The 18,497-nt window shown below is 50.2% G+C and overlaps 1 protein-coding gene across 1 annotated transcript; it reads right to left on the bottom strand.

The window, feature by feature from the left end:
* Positions 1 to 812: 812 nt before the first annotated feature.
* On the bottom strand, positions 813 to 8,444 carry Hmox1 (heme oxygenase 1). Its single transcript, XM_020173925.2, has 5 exons — positions 8,285 to 8,444; positions 6,955 to 7,075; positions 4,338 to 4,829; positions 3,212 to 3,311; positions 813 to 1,512 (listed from the first exon to the last, which is right to left on the bottom strand). Exons 1-5 carry the CDS (start codon positions 8,305 to 8,307, stop codon positions 1,382 to 1,384), a joined length of 867 nt encoding a protein of 288 aa, XP_020029514.2. The 5' UTR covers positions 8,308 to 8,444; the 3' UTR covers positions 813 to 1,381.
* Between the last annotated feature and the right edge of the window lie 10,053 nt (positions 8,445 to 18,497).

Here is an 18,497-nt window from a genome sequence, read left to right as displayed (position 1 = left end):
TTGGTAGAGCACCAGCCTAGCAAGAGTGGGACCTGAGTTCAAACCCCAGTGCCACAAAAAAAAAAAAAAAAAAGGTTCCAGTCATAGTGACAAACCCAGAATGAAGGACAAAGCTCTCCTGACTCCCAGGCCTCAGATACTCTGCCAGTCCAGCTTCAGCTAAGAGTTTTTACTTTATAGGTTGAGAAGCTGTATGTTGAGTATTTTGGGGACTTTCACAACTTAGGGCAGTGAAAGAACCTAGGTTGCAGAACTTGGATCTGGTTCAAATCCTTCCTGAGCCTCAGATAGGGGTCCAGTTAGCTGTGAGAATTAATCTAGGGGTGACAGGTGAGGCAACTACCACAGTAAAAAAATCAGAAGACTCTGATCTCCCTGCACAGGAGCTAATGGTGTTAGGTGTTGACATTTGGTTCTCAAGACAGGCAGGTGAAGCAGACATGGCTGTTTATGTTACAGGGATAAAACTGTGTCCCAGAGACAGTAAGTAACTAACCTCAAAGTGGAGTGGCAGAAATTTGAACCCAGGGATTGCTGCCAGTCCCTAGGAGTCACTATTCAGAGTATAATTAGTTGTACCCCAGAGGCTGTTCACGTCAGCCTAACTGGGCAGCCCCCAACTTCAGCAAAGGTGAGTTTCGCATCAAACAAGGTTTCAACACAACGATTTGCTCAACTGTTTAAAGCTCACCTCCCAAACCAAACCACCTTCTACCAAGGCCATCTTTGCCACCCACCAGCATTCAGGAGAAAAGTGAGGGAAAAGGCAGTTTGCTCCCCTGTGACAACAGAGCCCATGGAAACACTCAGAGTTGCTTTCAGACAATGCCATTTATTATTTCAGAGGAAAGTTGGAGACCAAGACCATGGTCCTGTTAAACACCTCCCTTCTCACCCCCCCCCCAAAAATGACATCCATACCCTGTTATAAAAACAGAATAATAATAATAATAATAATAATACCACACAGTTCAGGCGGAACCAGGAACAAAGAGTGGATGTAAGAAATACAAGACACAACATCTCTGCACTCTGATGTAAAAATGGCCATGACCCATGGGAAAGCGGTCATCGTCATGCCAACATGAATACCAGGACCCAGGGCAGCTGTTGCTTCTGATCATGTCTTCTGGGCTCTGCTACAGGAACTGGGCTGCTTAGTTCTGAAGTTCAGGCCACTGGCTGGAAGTGCTACTGGTGGGGAGTCATGCCATAGACACCCCCTCTATTCCAGAGAGAGAGGGTCATGGGGAGAAGGGTGGGAGTTCCAACAGCTTCCCGTACCCAAGATAAGAGAGTCAGGCAAGAGATTCCACCTCTCCAGAGAGAAGGCCCTTCATTGGACAGAGTTCATGGCCCCTGGGGACCAACACACTTTTCTTCATATGGCATAAAGCCCCATGGCCACCGTTGCCACCAGAAAGCTGAGAGTGAGGACCCATCGAATGAGTGGAGCCTGGGAGAAGCTGCTAAGCTGAGTCTTCCCTCTGGGAGCCTCCACAGGAGTGGGGTCTGAAAGAAAAGAGCAGGTAAGGTGAACCCCAGGCAGGTGGCGTGGGACATCTGACATCACAGACAAACAGAGAGGCCTGGGCGTCTCTTGTACAGTTCCTGCTTAAGGCCATCATTCTGTCAGAGTACAGACAGGTGTCTCTCTTAGCCACTGCTTGAATCCCTTCAGAGATGGGGAGCACACCACCTGCCCAAGTCTGTTCTTCCATACTCAGCCCAACCACTGAATGAGGGAGCTCCTGGGCCCTGGCATGTTTTTCAGACTTCTGCCTGTCAGGAAGGCCCTCCCCTTAAGCTTTGCTGTTCAGTAGGTCTGAGCTGAGAATTACCTCAGACTCCAATACACTTCCTAAGGGTGGGGAACAGGACAGGAGCTAAAAAGTGGAACTTCTGGGGTCAGAATTCAAATTCATCTCCCCCACCCCCACCACACACACACCATCATTTATAGGCTACAAGCCCTGGCCCCAGGCCACCAAACTGAGAAACTGATTGCACACAAGACACCCAGGCATGTATCTGTCAGCGATCAGATATTTGAGGGGTTTGGAAAACGCCAACATGAGAAAATCAGTCTTCAAAGCAGCAAACCGGTGATGCATACCTGCCATCCCAGCTATGTAGGAGGCTGAGATGGGGAGGATCGAGATTCCAGGCTGACCCAAGAAAAAAGTTTTCAAGACCCCATCTCAACAGAGAAAGCTGAGCATGGGTATATGCTTGTCATCCCAGCCATGGTAGGAAGTGTAAAAGGGGCTCGAGGTCCAAGAATTGAGACCCTATCCTCAAAATAACCAGAGCAAAAAGGGACAGGGGGCATGGCTCAAGGGTGGAGCCCCTGCCTTGTGAGCACAAAACCCTGACTTCAAACCCCAGTACCACTAAAAATACTCTACAGAAGTATCAGTAAACAGTGGCTTAACAATAATGTTGACTCTACAGACTCCCTTAAGAGGGTTTGAAAACTGCTACCCCAGGGCAAGGTCCCCTCACCCCAGCAGATGGCTATTCCACCCAAATGGCCACATTCCAACCCTCCAGACTGTCAGTGAGTGGGGTCTGTGAGGTCCTGGCACACGTGGGAGAGCCACAGGCCTGGTGAGTTAGGGTGACACTGGGAGAGACAGCCTCAAAGACCTGTCCTATAGGAGACTAAGTAAGTCCTCTCTGCTGCCAGCCACTCCCAGGGCCACACTCCCTCACGTGGGTGACAGGCTCATTTTGTGGAGCCCTTTTTTGGAAGTCTCCGATGTTCCCATTACAACTGCAGCCTCTACAGCTGTGAGGTGCAGGAGGAAGGGACTGATACACAGGACCCAGGTGTTAAGTGTCTTCCCAGCATCCCTGGTGGGTCAGCAGCTGGAAGCAGGTCCCTAAATCCTTAACTTACTCTGGCCTAAATGAAGTCTAAGTGAAGGGGTGGAAGGTCGTCCACATCCAGGAGGTTTCTATGCACATCTGAGCCAATGAACCGGACTGAGCTCAACCTCTTTTGATTTTTGAGGTGGGGAAACTGAGGTATTGAGAAGTTTCACAGCTTGACCACAGTCACACACTGAAGGCTGACTTCATGCCCTTTTGTTTGCATCCCACTTCTCAGTTAAAACGACATAAGAGTAAAGAAATATTGGAGACAGGCAGCTGGGCCGTGTCCCCTCTGACAGGAGCCCAGAAAAGATGCCCTCCTGGAAGCCCTCACCTTGTGCCCTGCTGCCAGCCCGCCGGTGAAGCCCTGGGGCCTCCAAGAGGCTCTGGTCCTTGGGGCCCTGGGTCAGCAGCCCCTGCAACTCTTCAAACAACTGGAAGACAAAAGACATATACCACACGTCAGTGCAACACCCAGCTAGGCCTCATCTGAGGGCAGGGTTTTAAGTCTGGTTATGAAATATTTTGGAAATGACAAAATTATAAGAAACTATTAAATACTCATATATCTTTCCTCCTGCTTGTAAGAGAAGATGTGATACAGTTGGTCTTTTGCCTGCTCTTCCCAAATGCTAATGCACCCCCCCGCCCGTCCCCACCAATAACAGCTATCCTGAATCCAGGGTTCACTATTGTCCTTCACACCCTGTCGTGTCCCTGTGTCCCTATGCCAAGCACCACTATGCTTGTTGTGAAACAAGAGTGCATCCTCGCATATGCATCTGCAGCCTGCTTTCCTCTCCACTGTGCAGCTGTGAGCTTTGCCCTCTGTCAGGTGTGTTTTGAATGAGGAATTCACAGCTCCAGAGGTGAAGAAGACCTTTGCCCAAGTCTAACCAGAGTGAGAATGGAGCCCCTCAGCTGGGCTCTGCATCCAAACCCCTTTCTTTCTGCCACGCTTCTCTGGAAGGCACAGGTTTTCTAGAAGTGACTGGATTTGGGAGACTAGAGGGGGCACTGCTTTGTAACTAGTGCCTGGTGGGTCTCTTCTATGAGACCCCATCCTTCATGATGCCACCAGCAGTGGGAGGGCAGAGGGAACCCCATCCCTCCAACCTGGCTACACACAAGTACATCAAGCCTTAGATGCTGTCACAGGCCATCACCTGTGACATCACCAAGCTTATGCTGTGCCCAGCACTCCTCCAGTGCGTCACCAACTCCCTTCTTCTTCACACACTAAAATGGGGTGATATTGTTATTCCTGTTTTGCAGTAAGGGAAACTGAGGAACAGAGAGATAAGAGATTTACTCAAAATTGCTCAGCTAGTAAGTGGCAGAACTGGGGCCTCAGTCGTGGAGTCCCTGAACTTATCCCTGACTCACAGCCCCCCTCCAGTGACAGTCATACGGCCTGGAGGAGCAGGCAGGAGGAACACCCTGGTCTACTGGCCCCTCACCTGGATGTTGAGCAGGAATGCAGTCTTGGCCTCTTCTATCACCCTCCGCCTGACCTCAGGGGTCATCTCCAGAGTGTTCATGCGGGCACGGTAGAGCTGCTTGAACTTGGCGGCACTGTTGATGTTGGGAAAAGTGAAGAAGGCGAGGCCCTCACCGGAGCTGGGCAGGTTCAGGGCCTTCTGTGCAATCTTCTTGAGGACCTGGCCCCCAGACAGGTCGCCCAAGTAGCGGGTGTAGGCGTGGGCCACCAGCAGCTCAGGCTCGGTGCGCCCCACCTCATGGAGGCACCCCACATAGCGCTGCACGGCTGGCGTGTAGGGGATGATCTCCTGCCAGTGGGGCCCGTACCAGAAGGCCATGTCCTGCTCCAGGGCAACCTTGCGGTGCAGCTCCTCTGGGAAGTAGAGGGGAGCATAGACAGGGTTCCCCTTGTTACGCTCGATCTCCTCCTCCAGGGCGGTGTAGATGTGGTATAGGGAGGCCATCACCATCTGGAACCAGAGCCGGCGCGTCAGACTCAGTTCAAGACCTCTGCCCCACTTTCTGTCCCCTTCACCACTGTTGGGCTCCACCCTCCAGTCCTCACCACCTAGCAGCCAGGGGTCTTCCCAAGAGGAAAATTCAACCATGCACTTTCTCAGTCTTACGTATTTTTTTACCCTACTGGGTAACCTCATTTAATTCTCATAAAAATCCTATAAGGAAATTCTGTTCCCACTTTACAGAACAGAATACTAAGGCTCAGAGAGGATATGAGACCTCGACACACATTTCTAAAAAGAAACCAGATGGCCCAATGATGCTGCGGGGAGCCACTCTGCCTTCGCCATGGCTCTATGCCGATACGGAAGGTGCTCAGGAGGCAGGCCAGGCACCTCCCACCTTTGACCTCTGGGTGAGGTGGCCATATGCAGGTCTCCTTCCCAGTGGCCCACTGCTGCCTTTGAGTGCTGAGCTGAGCAATAGGCCCGGCACACTGCCTCAGGAAACCCCGCGTACACATTAGCACTCTGGCTTGAGTTCACAAGAGGACAAAGTTTGAGACGTGCTGGTTGAGGTTTCTAAGTTATTCCTGAGACGTAAGTATTCTTGGAAGTCTCATTGCTTGAGAGGGCAGACTGCCAGAAAGCCTAACACAGAAGAGCTGTGGCTTTCAAGTATGACAGATCAGGTTCAGCCAGGCCTCAGCTGTGTGACCATGGCTGAGTCGCTTGCTGTCTCTGACCTCAGCTTCCTAACGTAAGGCAGGAGATGGTCTGAGGTTTGGTCTTTCTGCAAGCCAGGACTTGGTTTCTGCTCTGCCTCAGGATATAACCCAACCACATATTCTACAGGGCTGTGTGAGGGTTGAGGGAGCTGTTTCAGCCATTGCCCAGCATGTAGCCTGGCACCAAGCTCTTCCATCAGAGAGACCAGGACAGTACCCGCCACCTGGGCTACGTCAGTTGCTGATGCTCACTTTGAGCTCTGTGACTTACAGGCAGGATCCAAAGTCTACAGTGGCTGGAGACAGCTCATTCCAGCAGTCACCTCCCTGCCCCCACCACCCAACCCTGTGATAATAACTGAGGGTTCAGACCACAAAGACCCACCGCCAACAGGATATAGCCAGGGCCCCCAGGAGCTGCAGGCTCAATCTTCCCTAACCAAAGCTTCCTGCTGGAAGTGGGGTTTAGGATTGGGAATCAGGAGTGATGGGATCCACCTCCCCTCCCCCACACTCTGGTCAACCTTTCCCAGCAAGATGTTTTCATACCTGCTCAGTTCTTTGTCAAGTGCTTTCATTCTATTGGCATGAATTTCACAACCATGCCAAGAAATAGCAAAATCAGGGCCTAGCGTACACCATGTACTTAAGAAAGTCCTGCTGTTGAAATTCCATTTCACAGACAACCAAAAGGTGGCTTGGGACATTAGATGAGGGACCCCAGCCTCACTGTTAGGAAAGGGTCCTGCCAGGGCCCAAACGCACATCATCCATTGCCTTCACAGGCAAATTCGAATTTGGTCAGGAGAGGCAAACATGGTGGTACACAGCTGTAATCCCAGCACTCAGGAGGTAGAGATAGGAGGATTGCAAGTTGAAGTCTAGCCTGTGCTACATAGCATGACCCTGTCTCAATAACCAAGGGCTGAGACTCTAATTCAGTGGTAGAGCACTTGCCTAACAGGAACAAGGGCTGGGCTTCATCCCAGTATCACAAAAAGAATTAGGTCAGGAGCACAAACTCTGAAATGAGACCCATCTTTGTTTAATTTTGCCTTTTCCACATACTTAGAGCTATGTAACCTTCTGTGAAACACTTAACCTCTCTCTGAGTTTTCCCTTCATTATCAGGGTAGAGGCACAAGTGTATAAAGGGATCAATACAGAAGAGGTGTTCAGTAGATGGCATTGCTGCCCAAGTGCCTCCACCCACAGTATACAACAGGCCATGACCAGGTGTGACCTTGGGTAAGTCACCTCTTGCTCTCTGAGCCTCAGAGTCAAGATTAGTAAAATGATTTCCTTGGACAAGCCATCTGATCCCTTGGCTCCCCAGCTAGGCCACTGGTCTGAGCTTTGAGCATACCTGTTGTACTGTCCACCAGGGTTGACCCCGCCAGTCCACATACCTTTAAACCCTCTGGGGTCAGCAGGCCCTTCTGAAAGTTCCTCATGAACTCAGAGTTCTCAGCCTGCACGTGCACTTCCTTGGTGGCCTCCTTCAAGGCCTCAGACAGGTCCTGGGGCATGCTGCAGAAGTGAAGGAGTGTCAATGAGGGCATTATGGGGGAGGGGATGTCTCACAATACTGACCCTGTGGTGCCCCTGTCACACGCTTTCTAGTGATCTAGCCTTCTCACACTGCATCTGCAGAAATAGGTCCGGCTGCCCATTCTGGTCCATGTTTTCAGCCCTGAAAACACTGTGCAGTCACTGAAATACTATGTAATGTAGTCCCTGAAACCAAAGAGGAAATTCTCATCCCCAGTCATTCCCAGCAGAGGAGGGGGGGACAGCCTAGCCTGGGAGGAGCAGAGCCCACTGGAGCGAGCATCCTGATCAACAGCTCACTGCTGTAATTGGTTTATTAGACTTGGTATTTAATTCATTTCTTTCAAAGTTTTGGATTCAAACCTCATGACCTCCTAGAATGTTATGCTCATCATCAAAGTGCTCATCAAACAGCCTGAGAAATTCTGCTCTACTCAATGAAAAAGTTCCGTGGGTACAGTGGCTCAGGCCTATGATCCCAGCTATTGGGAAGGTTGAGGCAAGAGAATCACAAGTTCAAGGCCAGCCTGGGGGCAATTTAGTAAGACCCTCTCAAAATAAAACTAAAAGGGCTAGGGGTGTGGCTCAGTGGTAAAGTGTTTGCCTAGCAGAGTTCAATTCCCAGCACAGGGGGAGGGAGGGAGGGAGGGAGGAAGAGAGGGAGGGAAGGAAGGAAAGGCAAGTCCTATTCTGAGAGTATTTGTGCCATGTGTCCAAATTCCACTCCCTAGAGTTGTCATTTCTTCCTTCTCTCCTGCAGCCCCAAAACATTTCCCCTTCCATAGGTGCTGCTAGTGGTTAATTCTTGGGAGAGGAAATGACTCGACCTTGGAGGCAGAGGTCAAGATTCCAGTCTCAGCTCTGCCACCCGCTAGTCAGGGGATGGCACAGTGAATGAGCTCTGCTCCCTCCAGGAGAAGCAAGCACCCCAGCAGACTGAGCAGAGGTCCTCCAGGCAACACCTAAAAAGTTGCCTTCTTCAAAGTCTGGATATCATAGGAACACCCAATTGTGTCACCCACAGCATGCCACGAGGCTGGCAAATTAATCATCTCTTCCCCCTCCAATTACACAGGCAGGAGAGGACAGGAAGCAGGTTCCCTGGCCACACAGCTCTCATTCCTAGGTGGGACAGAGGGCTCAGGGCCCCACACCTCCCAGTCCCAGAGCATCCCACCCCACGCTTACCTCTCACTCTGCGGAGGCTCCATTGCTGGACTGGGCTCTGTTGGGGTGGCTCTGCCGTCTGTTGTCAGCCTGAGCGCTTTCCTCTTCCAGATGGCTCTGTGGCCGGCCGTCTGCCAGAAGGCACAGGAGGCGAGAAGTGACTGAGGAGCAGCAGCTGCTGTTGGCTTTTTATGCTCCTCCCGGTAGGTCACGTGGTGGCCTCCCAGCTGAGCCGATGTTGCAACACCCCTCAGGCCAGTGCCCTGCCCGCTCCTGGCCAGCACTTCGGGCAGGGGGAGCAGTCACATGACCCTGCAAACAAAGCCCGGCCACAGGATGTTTAAATATTTATTTTAGGAGATCTGAGCTACTGCTGGGCTCTGGGTGTGATTTTGTCTCTTCCAGAGCCCTCCATGCAGTCACAGGACTCAGGCACCCCAGGAATCTAGAAGGTTCCAGATTACTGGGAGGCAGTATTTCTCAGAGCATGAGGCTGGTGGGCAACACCTGGGACAACCCATCCCTGGCCCTGCAGCCCCCTCCTACCTGAGGAGAGCTGGTCCCCCTCCCCCTCCATGCAGGACCTACTAAGGGCTGGAGACTGTATTATTGCTATGCCTCATTCCTACATCCATCCTGTGGGGTACATGGCTCCCATTTTACAGATGGGGAAACTGAGGCTTGGGGATGAAGTGGTATCACATGTAAAGCAGGACCTGACATCCAAGTGTCCAACTGCCTCCTCCACATTCTCTTAGCAGTGGGTGCACACCTGGACTGCATTTATACATTTATACAAACTGCCTCAAAGCTTGGATGTATGAGATGCCCTTCTAGAGCATGTTGCTCTCACTCCTGTCCCCCGTGACCACTGCAGCCTGGAGCAGAGCAGGCCCTTACCAACCCCGTCCTCAGTTAATTCTGCATGTGGTGGACCGCTTAGGATGGGGGCAAATGAATGACCTGGATGGTCCCTGAAGTCCCTTCCTAATGCCACAACTCTATTTGTTTGACTCGTGATTCTTCTGCCTCAGCCTCCTGAGTGCTGGAATTATAGGCATATGCCATCACACCTGCCTTCCTTTTTTTTTTTTTTTCCTAAAAAAGATGACTTTTGATCATGACAAGAATATTGTTTGGAATAGAGGTAGCAAGTGCCCCACCTCTGAGGGAACTGTCAAGCATGGGTCCCCACTGGGGGGGGCTGAGATGGCCGAGTCCCACCCATGTGTGCCCAGGAGTGTGTGGGTGCTTGGTGAAGTGTCCACATCAGGACAACAGGACAGTAGCTATAGTATTGAGCACTCCTGGTGCCAGACACCCTTCTAAGCACCTGCAGGCCTCAACGCACTTTATCCTTACAATCTCTCCAAGGTTAGAAGAGGTATTACCCTTGCTTTCCAAATAGGGAAACTGAGGCAGAGAGGTTAAGACACACCAGGTGTGAATATAGACAGCCTGGCAAGAAGACTTCAAAGCTTCCTGAAAACCAGGTGGCGTGTCTTCTTTCTGGGAGCAATGGGGCTGAGACAGGACCAATGGGGTTCTCACCGCCAACTGGCAGGCACTCCATAGGCAGTCCTGGAAGGGACCATCGGCCTTTCGAAAGGTAGTATAGAAAGTAGAAGGGCAGGGACCTTGTCTACTTTGTTTTGTAAATCCTCGGGGCCTGGGACTGTGCCTGGCAGGAGGCAGACAGTTAATACTGAATGTATGAATGAATGGCCAAATGCTACAAAGTCTCTCTCTGGGAAAATGATAATATTGTTAGGCTGTATTATCACCACTGCCAGACAGGCCTGGAGCCCAGCTACTGTCCTGAACTGTGTATCCAAGCTTTCCTGAGCACTTGCTGTGTGCAGAACCTTTATGCATGGTAGCTCCCCTGATTCTGACAACAGCCCAGTAAGGCATGTAGATCATTATTTTTATCTACATTTTGCCCACATAAGCACTGAGGCACAGAGCGGTTAAATAGTTTTCCTATATCACACAGCTAGTGATGGCAGTGTGAAGCCAGCCAGCCTCCCAACCCACGAAACCCCAATCCCTCTCATAGAGGGTCCAGGAGTTTAGGGATAAGTCTGCAGATTCAGTCTCCTAATTCAGGAACCCCAGAAGGTGAAGTTCATGTGATCTGACCCCTTATTTAACACGGGGAGTAGGGGCCCCAGAAGGGGAAGGGACTGAACTCAGAGCCATCAGTGATCCTGGGTTCCTAGCTCCCAATCCTGGCTTGGTACCTGGGAGCCCCAGACTTGGCTAGAACAGAGGCCACACAGAGAACTCTGGGGGAGAGCTGTCCTCTGCTCTTGTGCTGAGTTGTGGCCCTTGCCCCTGCTGATTCAGCTTCCTGACTTCCCTTTTCCCCAAACAACCAAAAGGTCTTCTTTCTCCTGCTGTGGTAGACTGAATAATGACCCCTCAAAAATGTCCACATCTGCCAGGCTCCTGTGGCTCACACCTGTAATCCTAGCCACTCAGGAGGCAGAGCTCAGGAAGATCAAGGTTCAATTCAGCCCAGGAAAATAGTTCTTGAGACCCTATCTTGAAAAACTCTTTCACAGAAAAGGGCTGGTGGAGTAGTTCAAGGTGTAGGCCCTGAGTTCAAACTCCAGTACCAAAAAAAAAAGTTCACATCCTGGTCCCCAGGACCTGCTAATACATGGCAGAAGGATTTTCCAAATGAGATTAAGTTGAAAATCGCAAGACGTGATGACTGTCCTGGATTATTCCAGTGGGCCCAGTGTCATCAAAAAAGGTCCTCACAAGAGGAAAGTTAGATGGCCACAGATGCAGGTTGGTATGACAAGAGAGGTGGGGGGTGGGCAGAAAAATTGGAAAATGCTGTGCTGTTGCCTTTGAAGATGGAGGATGCAGGGCTGATGGAGTGGCTCAAGTGGTACAGCACCTGCCTAGCAATCATGAGGTCCTGAGTTCAAACTCCAGTACCACACACACACATAGATACACACACACACACACACACACACACACACACACACACACACAAGATGAAGGATGAAGCCATGAGCCACAAAACACAGACGGCCTCTAGAAGCTAGAAAAGGTGAGAAGAGGAATAGATTTCTCCTGGAGCTACAAGAGGGAAGCAGCCCTGCCCACCCATTTAAGGATTTCTGACCTGCAGACTCCGGGAGAATAAGTTTGTGCTGTTTTAAGCCTTGATGTCTGTGGTCATTTGTTATGGCAGCAATAAGAAGTGAATTTTCCCCTATTTCCTCCGCCATACTCATCCTTGGGGTAGATCCTCAGCTTCTGGAAGCAGGGAAAGAGCAGCCAGGGACCCTGGGGATTCTGGGGGTCCTCCTCCCCCAGCAAGATGCCTGGCATTGCCCCTCAGGGTCCTCATGGAGGAGGTCTGGGATGCAGGGAAAGGCCCAGAACCAGGCAGGGCACAGAAGACAAATGGGTGCAGACTCCAGGGAGACGCTCTGATTGAGGGTGCTCTCAGCCAGGCACTGGGGTGGATCCCAGGGCTCAGGTGATGCGTACTAAGCACACACCCTTCCACTGAGCCTCACCCAGCCCTCATTTGGTCCTTAGCAGCCGGGCGGTGAGGGTGGGTCCATGGTGGCAGAGGTTGCCCGTGTCCCTAGTGCCTGTGAAGATGTCGTATGCATCCATGCATATTTTAAAGGTACAGCCACCAAGAATTTCAGAAGATCAGGAAAGACCTAAGCGAGGAGCCAGGGCTAACTCCAAGTTTTCTGTCCAGCTAACGATTGGGAAGATGGAGTTGCCAGCTTCCTGCCACTGAGAAGCGTGGGACAACCTTAGCAGCTCACAGTGGTTCTGTCAGTTTTGAGGCGTCAGAGACAGGGCTTTGCAAACTGCACGAACATGAGAAAGCGAGAGGCTTCTGTCCTTTGCTGGAAGTTTCGCTTCCTCTTGAGTAAGGTTAAAGTCGACCTTTCACCGCCCACCCTGAGGGAAGCTGAGGAGGCAGCCGGTGACTCAGCAAAATCGCGCTTCCCGTTGTCTCCCCGCCCCCCAAGCATGACACAGCAGAAACGCAGCTGCATGGAGGAGCCCAGGGGGCCATGTGGAAATCGGGACTCAGCATTCCAGAGGCTCTGCCCAGAGGCTCAAGTGGCTTGGGCTGCGGGGAGGAGGCCAAGGCTCCCAAGCCTCTAACAGTGAAAAACAAAGTGGAGGAGCCTGGGCTGGGGGAGTAGTGGGGGTGTTTTGCCCCAGCTGGATGGCAGTAAGGAGAATAGGGACATTTGCCTGGGTATCCTCAAGCAGGGGACGTATAGAGGGTGTCCTAGAAAGGCCATGTCATCCTTTTCTCTCCTCCTCTCCCCTCGCAGGGCAGGGGCTCCTGGAGGGTATTTGCAGCCTGTGTGGAGCACGGTGTAACTCAGTGGGGCAGAGAAGCCCCTCACAGAGAAACATCAGATGCTGCACGTCTCTGATGGCAAGAGACTCCACAAATCAGGTGGACACACTGACAGACCCACACCCTCGACGGACAAAAGATGAATAAAAGCGCTCCCAAAGCAGTAAGACAGGCTGGCAGAGTGGCTCAAGCCGTAAGAGCGCCTGCCTCGCAAGCATGAGGCCCTGAGTTCAAACCCTAGTGCCGCGTATTTGTTGCCCTCAACGCAGAGAAACTAAAGCAGACACCTTAAAAGCAACTGAGGCCAATAGGAGAGGGGGACCAGGAACTAGAGAAAAGGTTAGATCAAAAAGAATTAACCTGGAAGGTAACACACACGCACAGGAAATCAATGTGAGTCAACGCCCTGTATAGCTATCCTTATCTCAACCAGCAAAAACCCTTGGTCCTTCCTATTATGGCTTATACTCTCTCTACAACAAAATTAGAAATAAGGGCAAAATAGTTTCTGCTGGGTATCGAGGGGGTGGGGGGGAGAAGGAGAGGGACGGGGCGGGGAGGGGTAAGGGAGGGGGTGGGGGAAGGGGGAGAAATGACCCAAACATTGTATGCAAATATGAATAAAAAAAAGAAAAAAAAAAGTTTGGTGGAGTGGCTCAAGCAGTAATTACAGCATCTGTAATTCTGCTACTCAGGAGGCAGAGATCAGGAGGACTGAGGTTCAAAGCCAGTCAGGCAAATCGAGAGAGACCCTATCTTGAAAAAACCCATCACAAAAATGGTCTGGTGGAGTGGCTCAAGGTGTAGGCCCTGAGCTCAAGTCCCAGTACTGCAAAAAATAAAAAATAAAAAAGTGTTTAAAAAAAACCAAAACTTTAATTAAAATTAATTAAAAGCAAGCCAGAGACCAGGAGAAAATATTTGTGAAATATTCATCCAACAAAGGATTTGTACCTAGAATATATTTAATCTCTCTCTCTCTTTTTTTTTTTTTTTTTTTTTTGGTGGGACTGAGGTTGAACTCCGGGCTTTGGACTTACAAAGCAGACACTCTATCACTTAAGCCACTTCTCCAGACTTAGAATGTATTTAAGACTCTGTTCAATAAGACAAACAAGTGAATTAAAAATAGGTAAAAAGGACAGACAATTCACCATAGAAGGTACATGGATGGTAAGTAGGCACAGGAAAAAATGTTCAACTTTGTAAGTTGTTAAGGAAATGTAAATTAAAGCACAATGAGCTATCAATATACACCTGTTAGAATAGCTAAAATGAAAAAGATGGACTATTTGTCCATGAGCAAATAGGTTGTGGAGCAATTGAAACTCTCATTCACTGCTGGTGGCAATATAAAATGGTACCACAGAGAATTCAAATATGCCACCCAAGATGTGCTATGTTGGTGTAAGGATTATTTTGAACTGAAGATAAATGAGAAACCCCCCCCCTTCCAAAAAAAAAAAAGCTCTCTGCCCTGTTCTTCCCCATTTGCCTAAAAGGGAAATATAGACTGTTCTGTTTTGCTTTGCTTAGTTTTGTTGAAACAGTCTGGCTATGTAGTCCAGGCTAGCCTCCGACTGGTCATCCTTCTGTCTCAGAATATGGAGTGCTGGGATTACAAGTGTGTACCACCACACCCAGCAGGCTTGGACCCTTCATTACTGGAGAAAAATACTGGATTCTTACCACCTCAGAGAAGCACCCAGAGAAATCTGTACAAGAAACTTGCTAAATTACCCCTTATCTTCCATTAGTTTCCCCCACATGTGTCTTCCCACAGCTTATTGCCCCTAAAAGCCAAAAACCTTTTCCTTTTGTCTTGTCTCTTCTCCACAAACTCGTTCTTTCTTAAAATGTGCCAGAAGCCCAAATTCGAGCCATTCCTTTGAGCTGCTCACCATCAAGGTCCTCCCCATGTCTGCATGCTGCCTGTGTTCATAACAGATTTGTTATTCTCTTGTTCACCTGTACTTTATCAGTTTAATTTTCAGAGAAAAGCTGGCTACGCACAACCACTGTGAAACAGTTGGGCAATTTCTTAAAAGGTCAAACATACACCTACCATCCAGCCTTACCTGGCTACAAGAAATCAAAGTTCGTGTCTACACGAAGACTTGCTCAGGAAGGTTTACTGGTAATAGATCCAAAGTGAAATAACCCATGTGTCCATCAACAGGTGAATAAACAGATTGTGGTGTGCATAACTGTAGAAGGGCACCCAACAAGAAAAAGGGGGGATTTACTGATGCATGCAACATGAGCAACTCTCAAAGTGGAGAGCCTGAGTAAAACAAGGCGAGAGTGCTTGCTGTACAATCCCATTTATGTAAGATTGTTAATGCCATTCGCTGCAGTCTGTGACCAGAAGATCCAAATGGAAAAATCCAAGCAGAGCACATGGATGGAGTGAGGTAGGATAGCTTTATTGAGAGAGGGGTCGCCTGTCCTGCCAGGTGAGGGAAGGGAAACAGAAAAAGAGGGCACTGTGAGCGCAGGTAGAGTCCACTGGCTGAGAGAGCGTGCTTTTCTTTTTCAGTTTCCTTTAAAACCTACCCTACCCCATGGGAGGGTAGGCCCAGGGGGTTCCACCCAATAATGAACGAGTAGGGAGGGGCATGGGTGGTTCCCAGCCAGGGGAGGGCGGTCAGGCCCATCCGCAGGCAACCTACATGAGCCCCAAACTTTTCTACTTCTAGCCTGCCTCAAGATTACATGTAAATATATAGAGAATTATGACAATGTCTAGGACCTTCAAGGTGAGCCAGTCACATCGGTAGCTCCCTGGTAAAAGACGAAACTGCAAGGATTATGAGAAAACTTTTGCGTGATGAGTAAGTTCATGACCTTGATGGTTTCATGGATTCTGAGGTATGTCAAAACTCACCACATTGTATACTTTAAGTATGTAAAGTTTATTGTTTGTCAATTATATCTACATGCAGCCATGAAATACTCAGCCCACTCTTTCCTGCTCAGCTTACAGTGCTCCTGTGCTGAGCAACCTGTGCCTTAGTTACCCCACACCCCACCCTGGCTAAGCGGCAGCACAGGACCTTGAAGGAAGCAAGGACCTTGAGGGAGTCACCTTCCTATGCCAGCACCTGGCACCAGGCAGACATTCTCCACATACTTAAAGAATGAGGCCTGGTAAGCAGGGTTTAAATTCCCTGCCTAAGGTCACACTGTTCACCTGTGATTTGAGGCCAGGTGTGCCTAGCCTCAGGCACACTTGTGTTCAAAACAGCTTGATGTCTAGGAGTCCCTGGGCCTGGGCACTGAGAGGTATAGATGTCAATGTCTATTTCAAACACTGTCCAGTCTTTGTCAGCACAGGGATAGGGACCAAAGACCTACAGACAGTGTAGTGATCCGGTCTTTGGAAAGTGTGGACCACTGGCCAAGACTGCCAATATGGAGCCGACAGCTCCAAGACCTGTTTCTACCTGACTGAGGGACTCCTACTTTATCACAGACTGACTGACTGAAGTAATATGCTTAAGCAAAAGATTGCAGCCTAATCCAGGATCAGGACTTATTTGCTGTGCACACTTGAACGTTCCAAGTTTCTAATTCCTCATTTGACAAAATGAGGATTAAAAACAGCATTAAATCAAGGGGATGCATTAAGGATGAAATCAGCTTAATACATAAGACACAGCTGGACACCAGAGGCTCACACCTGTAATCCCAGCTATGTGGGAGGCTGAGATTGGGAGGATCGAGGTTTGAGGCCAGCTGGAGCAAATAAATTTGAGAGACTCCCATCTCCAAAATAACAAGAGCAAAATGGACTGGAGGCATGGCTCAAGTGGTGGAGTGCTTGCTTTGTATGCATAAAGCCCTGAGTTCAAACCCCAGTTCCACCAAAACAAACAAAAACATAAGACACTTAGAACTAGGCCTGGCACACGGGAAGCACACTGTTACAGCTGGTCAGAGAGATCCAGTTCCTCTTTCACCATTAAGCCTGAGCCTTTTCCCCCCCCTCCATGCAGAACTTTCTGGAGAGTTCCACCTAGGGTGAGGGTGGGAGTGTCACTGACAAACCTTGTTTTCCATCATGAGTTTTGAATCTCAGCTTCCTTATCTTGATTTTTTTTTTTTCCTCAAGAAGTAATCTTTTTTGAAAAAATTTCAGATGCCCAGAAAAGTACAGAGGACGTTTCTCCATCCAGATTTACTGTATTAGCATTCTGCCACATTTGTTCTTACCGCCACTCTGTACCCTCACTTAAGGGGAAGTTGCTGGCAACATGCCCTTTTGTGTTAGGTATTTTTGGGATAGGGTCTGGAGGACTGCTTGCCTAGGCTGGCTTCTAATCGAGCTCCTCCTGATCTTTGCCTCTTGAGTAACCGGGATTACAGGTGTCCGGCAACAACGTGCTTTTTTACCTCTGAATTCTTTAGCAGATACTGTGTCCAAAGGACAGTCTCTTGTAACTGCAGTACCATTGTAAATTCCAGGAAATTCGACTCAGATACAAATTCATTACATCATAGAAGAAAAACAAGGCAACACTCTTAAGACTTTCCAGCTGGGCCGAGAATTTAGCTGACATATGGCAGAGCCACTAGGCACACACGCATATTTAACATGAGTGTCCATCACAAGGAAATAAAGTCCCAAAGAAGCAGGTAGAGTCGATCAGGAAGCAGTGAGTTGGAGGGCACGGTAAACTATGAAATAATGGTGGGGGGCAGGAAAACCGGCTTTGTCTCGGGGGGGCATAGGGTTTGAACTCAGGACCTCATGCTTGCTAGGTGGGCACTCTGCCACTGGAGACGCTCCGCTAGGCCCCGACGTCCCCCGAGGTCACCGGTCCTCACATGGCCATGGCTTCCTCCACACGGAGGCTAGACTTCCTGCTCGTAACGAGAGAAAGGTGGGAGCCACCTTCTCCCGCCTGGCTTTTAGAAACGCCTTTCGCTCAAAATAATCCTCATGCCACGGTGTATTTCGGGATGCACAGCCGGACGCTGGGGATGTCGGTCAGTGGTAGAGCTCTAGCCTAGCCCGAATCCCCAGCACGTGGGAAAACGAAAACGCACAGATGCATGGTCTACACCTCCACTGCGTTTAAATGTTAACACCCTCGGTGGCTGGTCAGCGCGTGGCACTCATTTGCCCTGCCTCTGCCCGCTCCCTCAGCCTTTGTTTCCACACCCTGATGTTTTTGGAAAACACAAGCAAGCTGGTTTGCAGGCGTCCCTGCGTTTAATCCCGCGCACACCGTCCACTCGAGTGGAAATGGAAGTCCCCAGCCCAGCGCCACGTAAGGACAGGGGATGCCTGCAGCGCGGGCGGGAGGACGTGCTGGCCCGGCAGGTCCCGGCCAAGCCCCGCCCGCGCTCCCCCTCCCCCCCGGTATGGAGTGCGCCTGCGCAGCGGGACCGTGACTCAGCGAAACCGGCCCCGGCACCGTGACTCAGCGGAAAACGGCCTCGGGACCGTGACTCAGCAGATTGGGCGGCGCTCCACCAGGCTGGAAAGAGTTACTCAGCGCGGGCACAGCGCGCCCCGGACCCGACCGCCGCTCCCAACCGCAGTGTGGGAACTGTAGCTGCCATCACTTCTGCATCCCACCCGCTCCTGCAGCTCACTTCAACACGCACTTGGGGTCTCCCTTAAAACTGATCAGCGCCTGTAATCCTAGCTGCTCGGGAGACCCAGATCAGGAGGATCGCGGTTCAAAGCCAGCCCTGGCTAATGGTTTGCAAGACCCTGTCTTGAAAATACCCTTCACAAAAAAAAGGGCCGCTGGTGGAGTGGCTCAAGGTGTAGGCCCTGAGTTCAAGCCCCAGTACCAGAAAAAACAAAGACCGAAAAAAGCTGATGAGCTACTTAATAACACTCCATGGGTCTGTCAT

Source organism: Castor canadensis, chromosome 8, assembly GCF_047511655.1.
Source record: "Castor canadensis chromosome 8, mCasCan1.hap1v2, whole genome shotgun sequence".
In the NCBI taxonomy this organism is placed as follows: Eukaryota; Metazoa; Chordata; class Mammalia; order Rodentia; family Castoridae; genus Castor; species Castor canadensis.
This window is presented reverse-complemented; position numbering and strand designations above follow the sequence as displayed.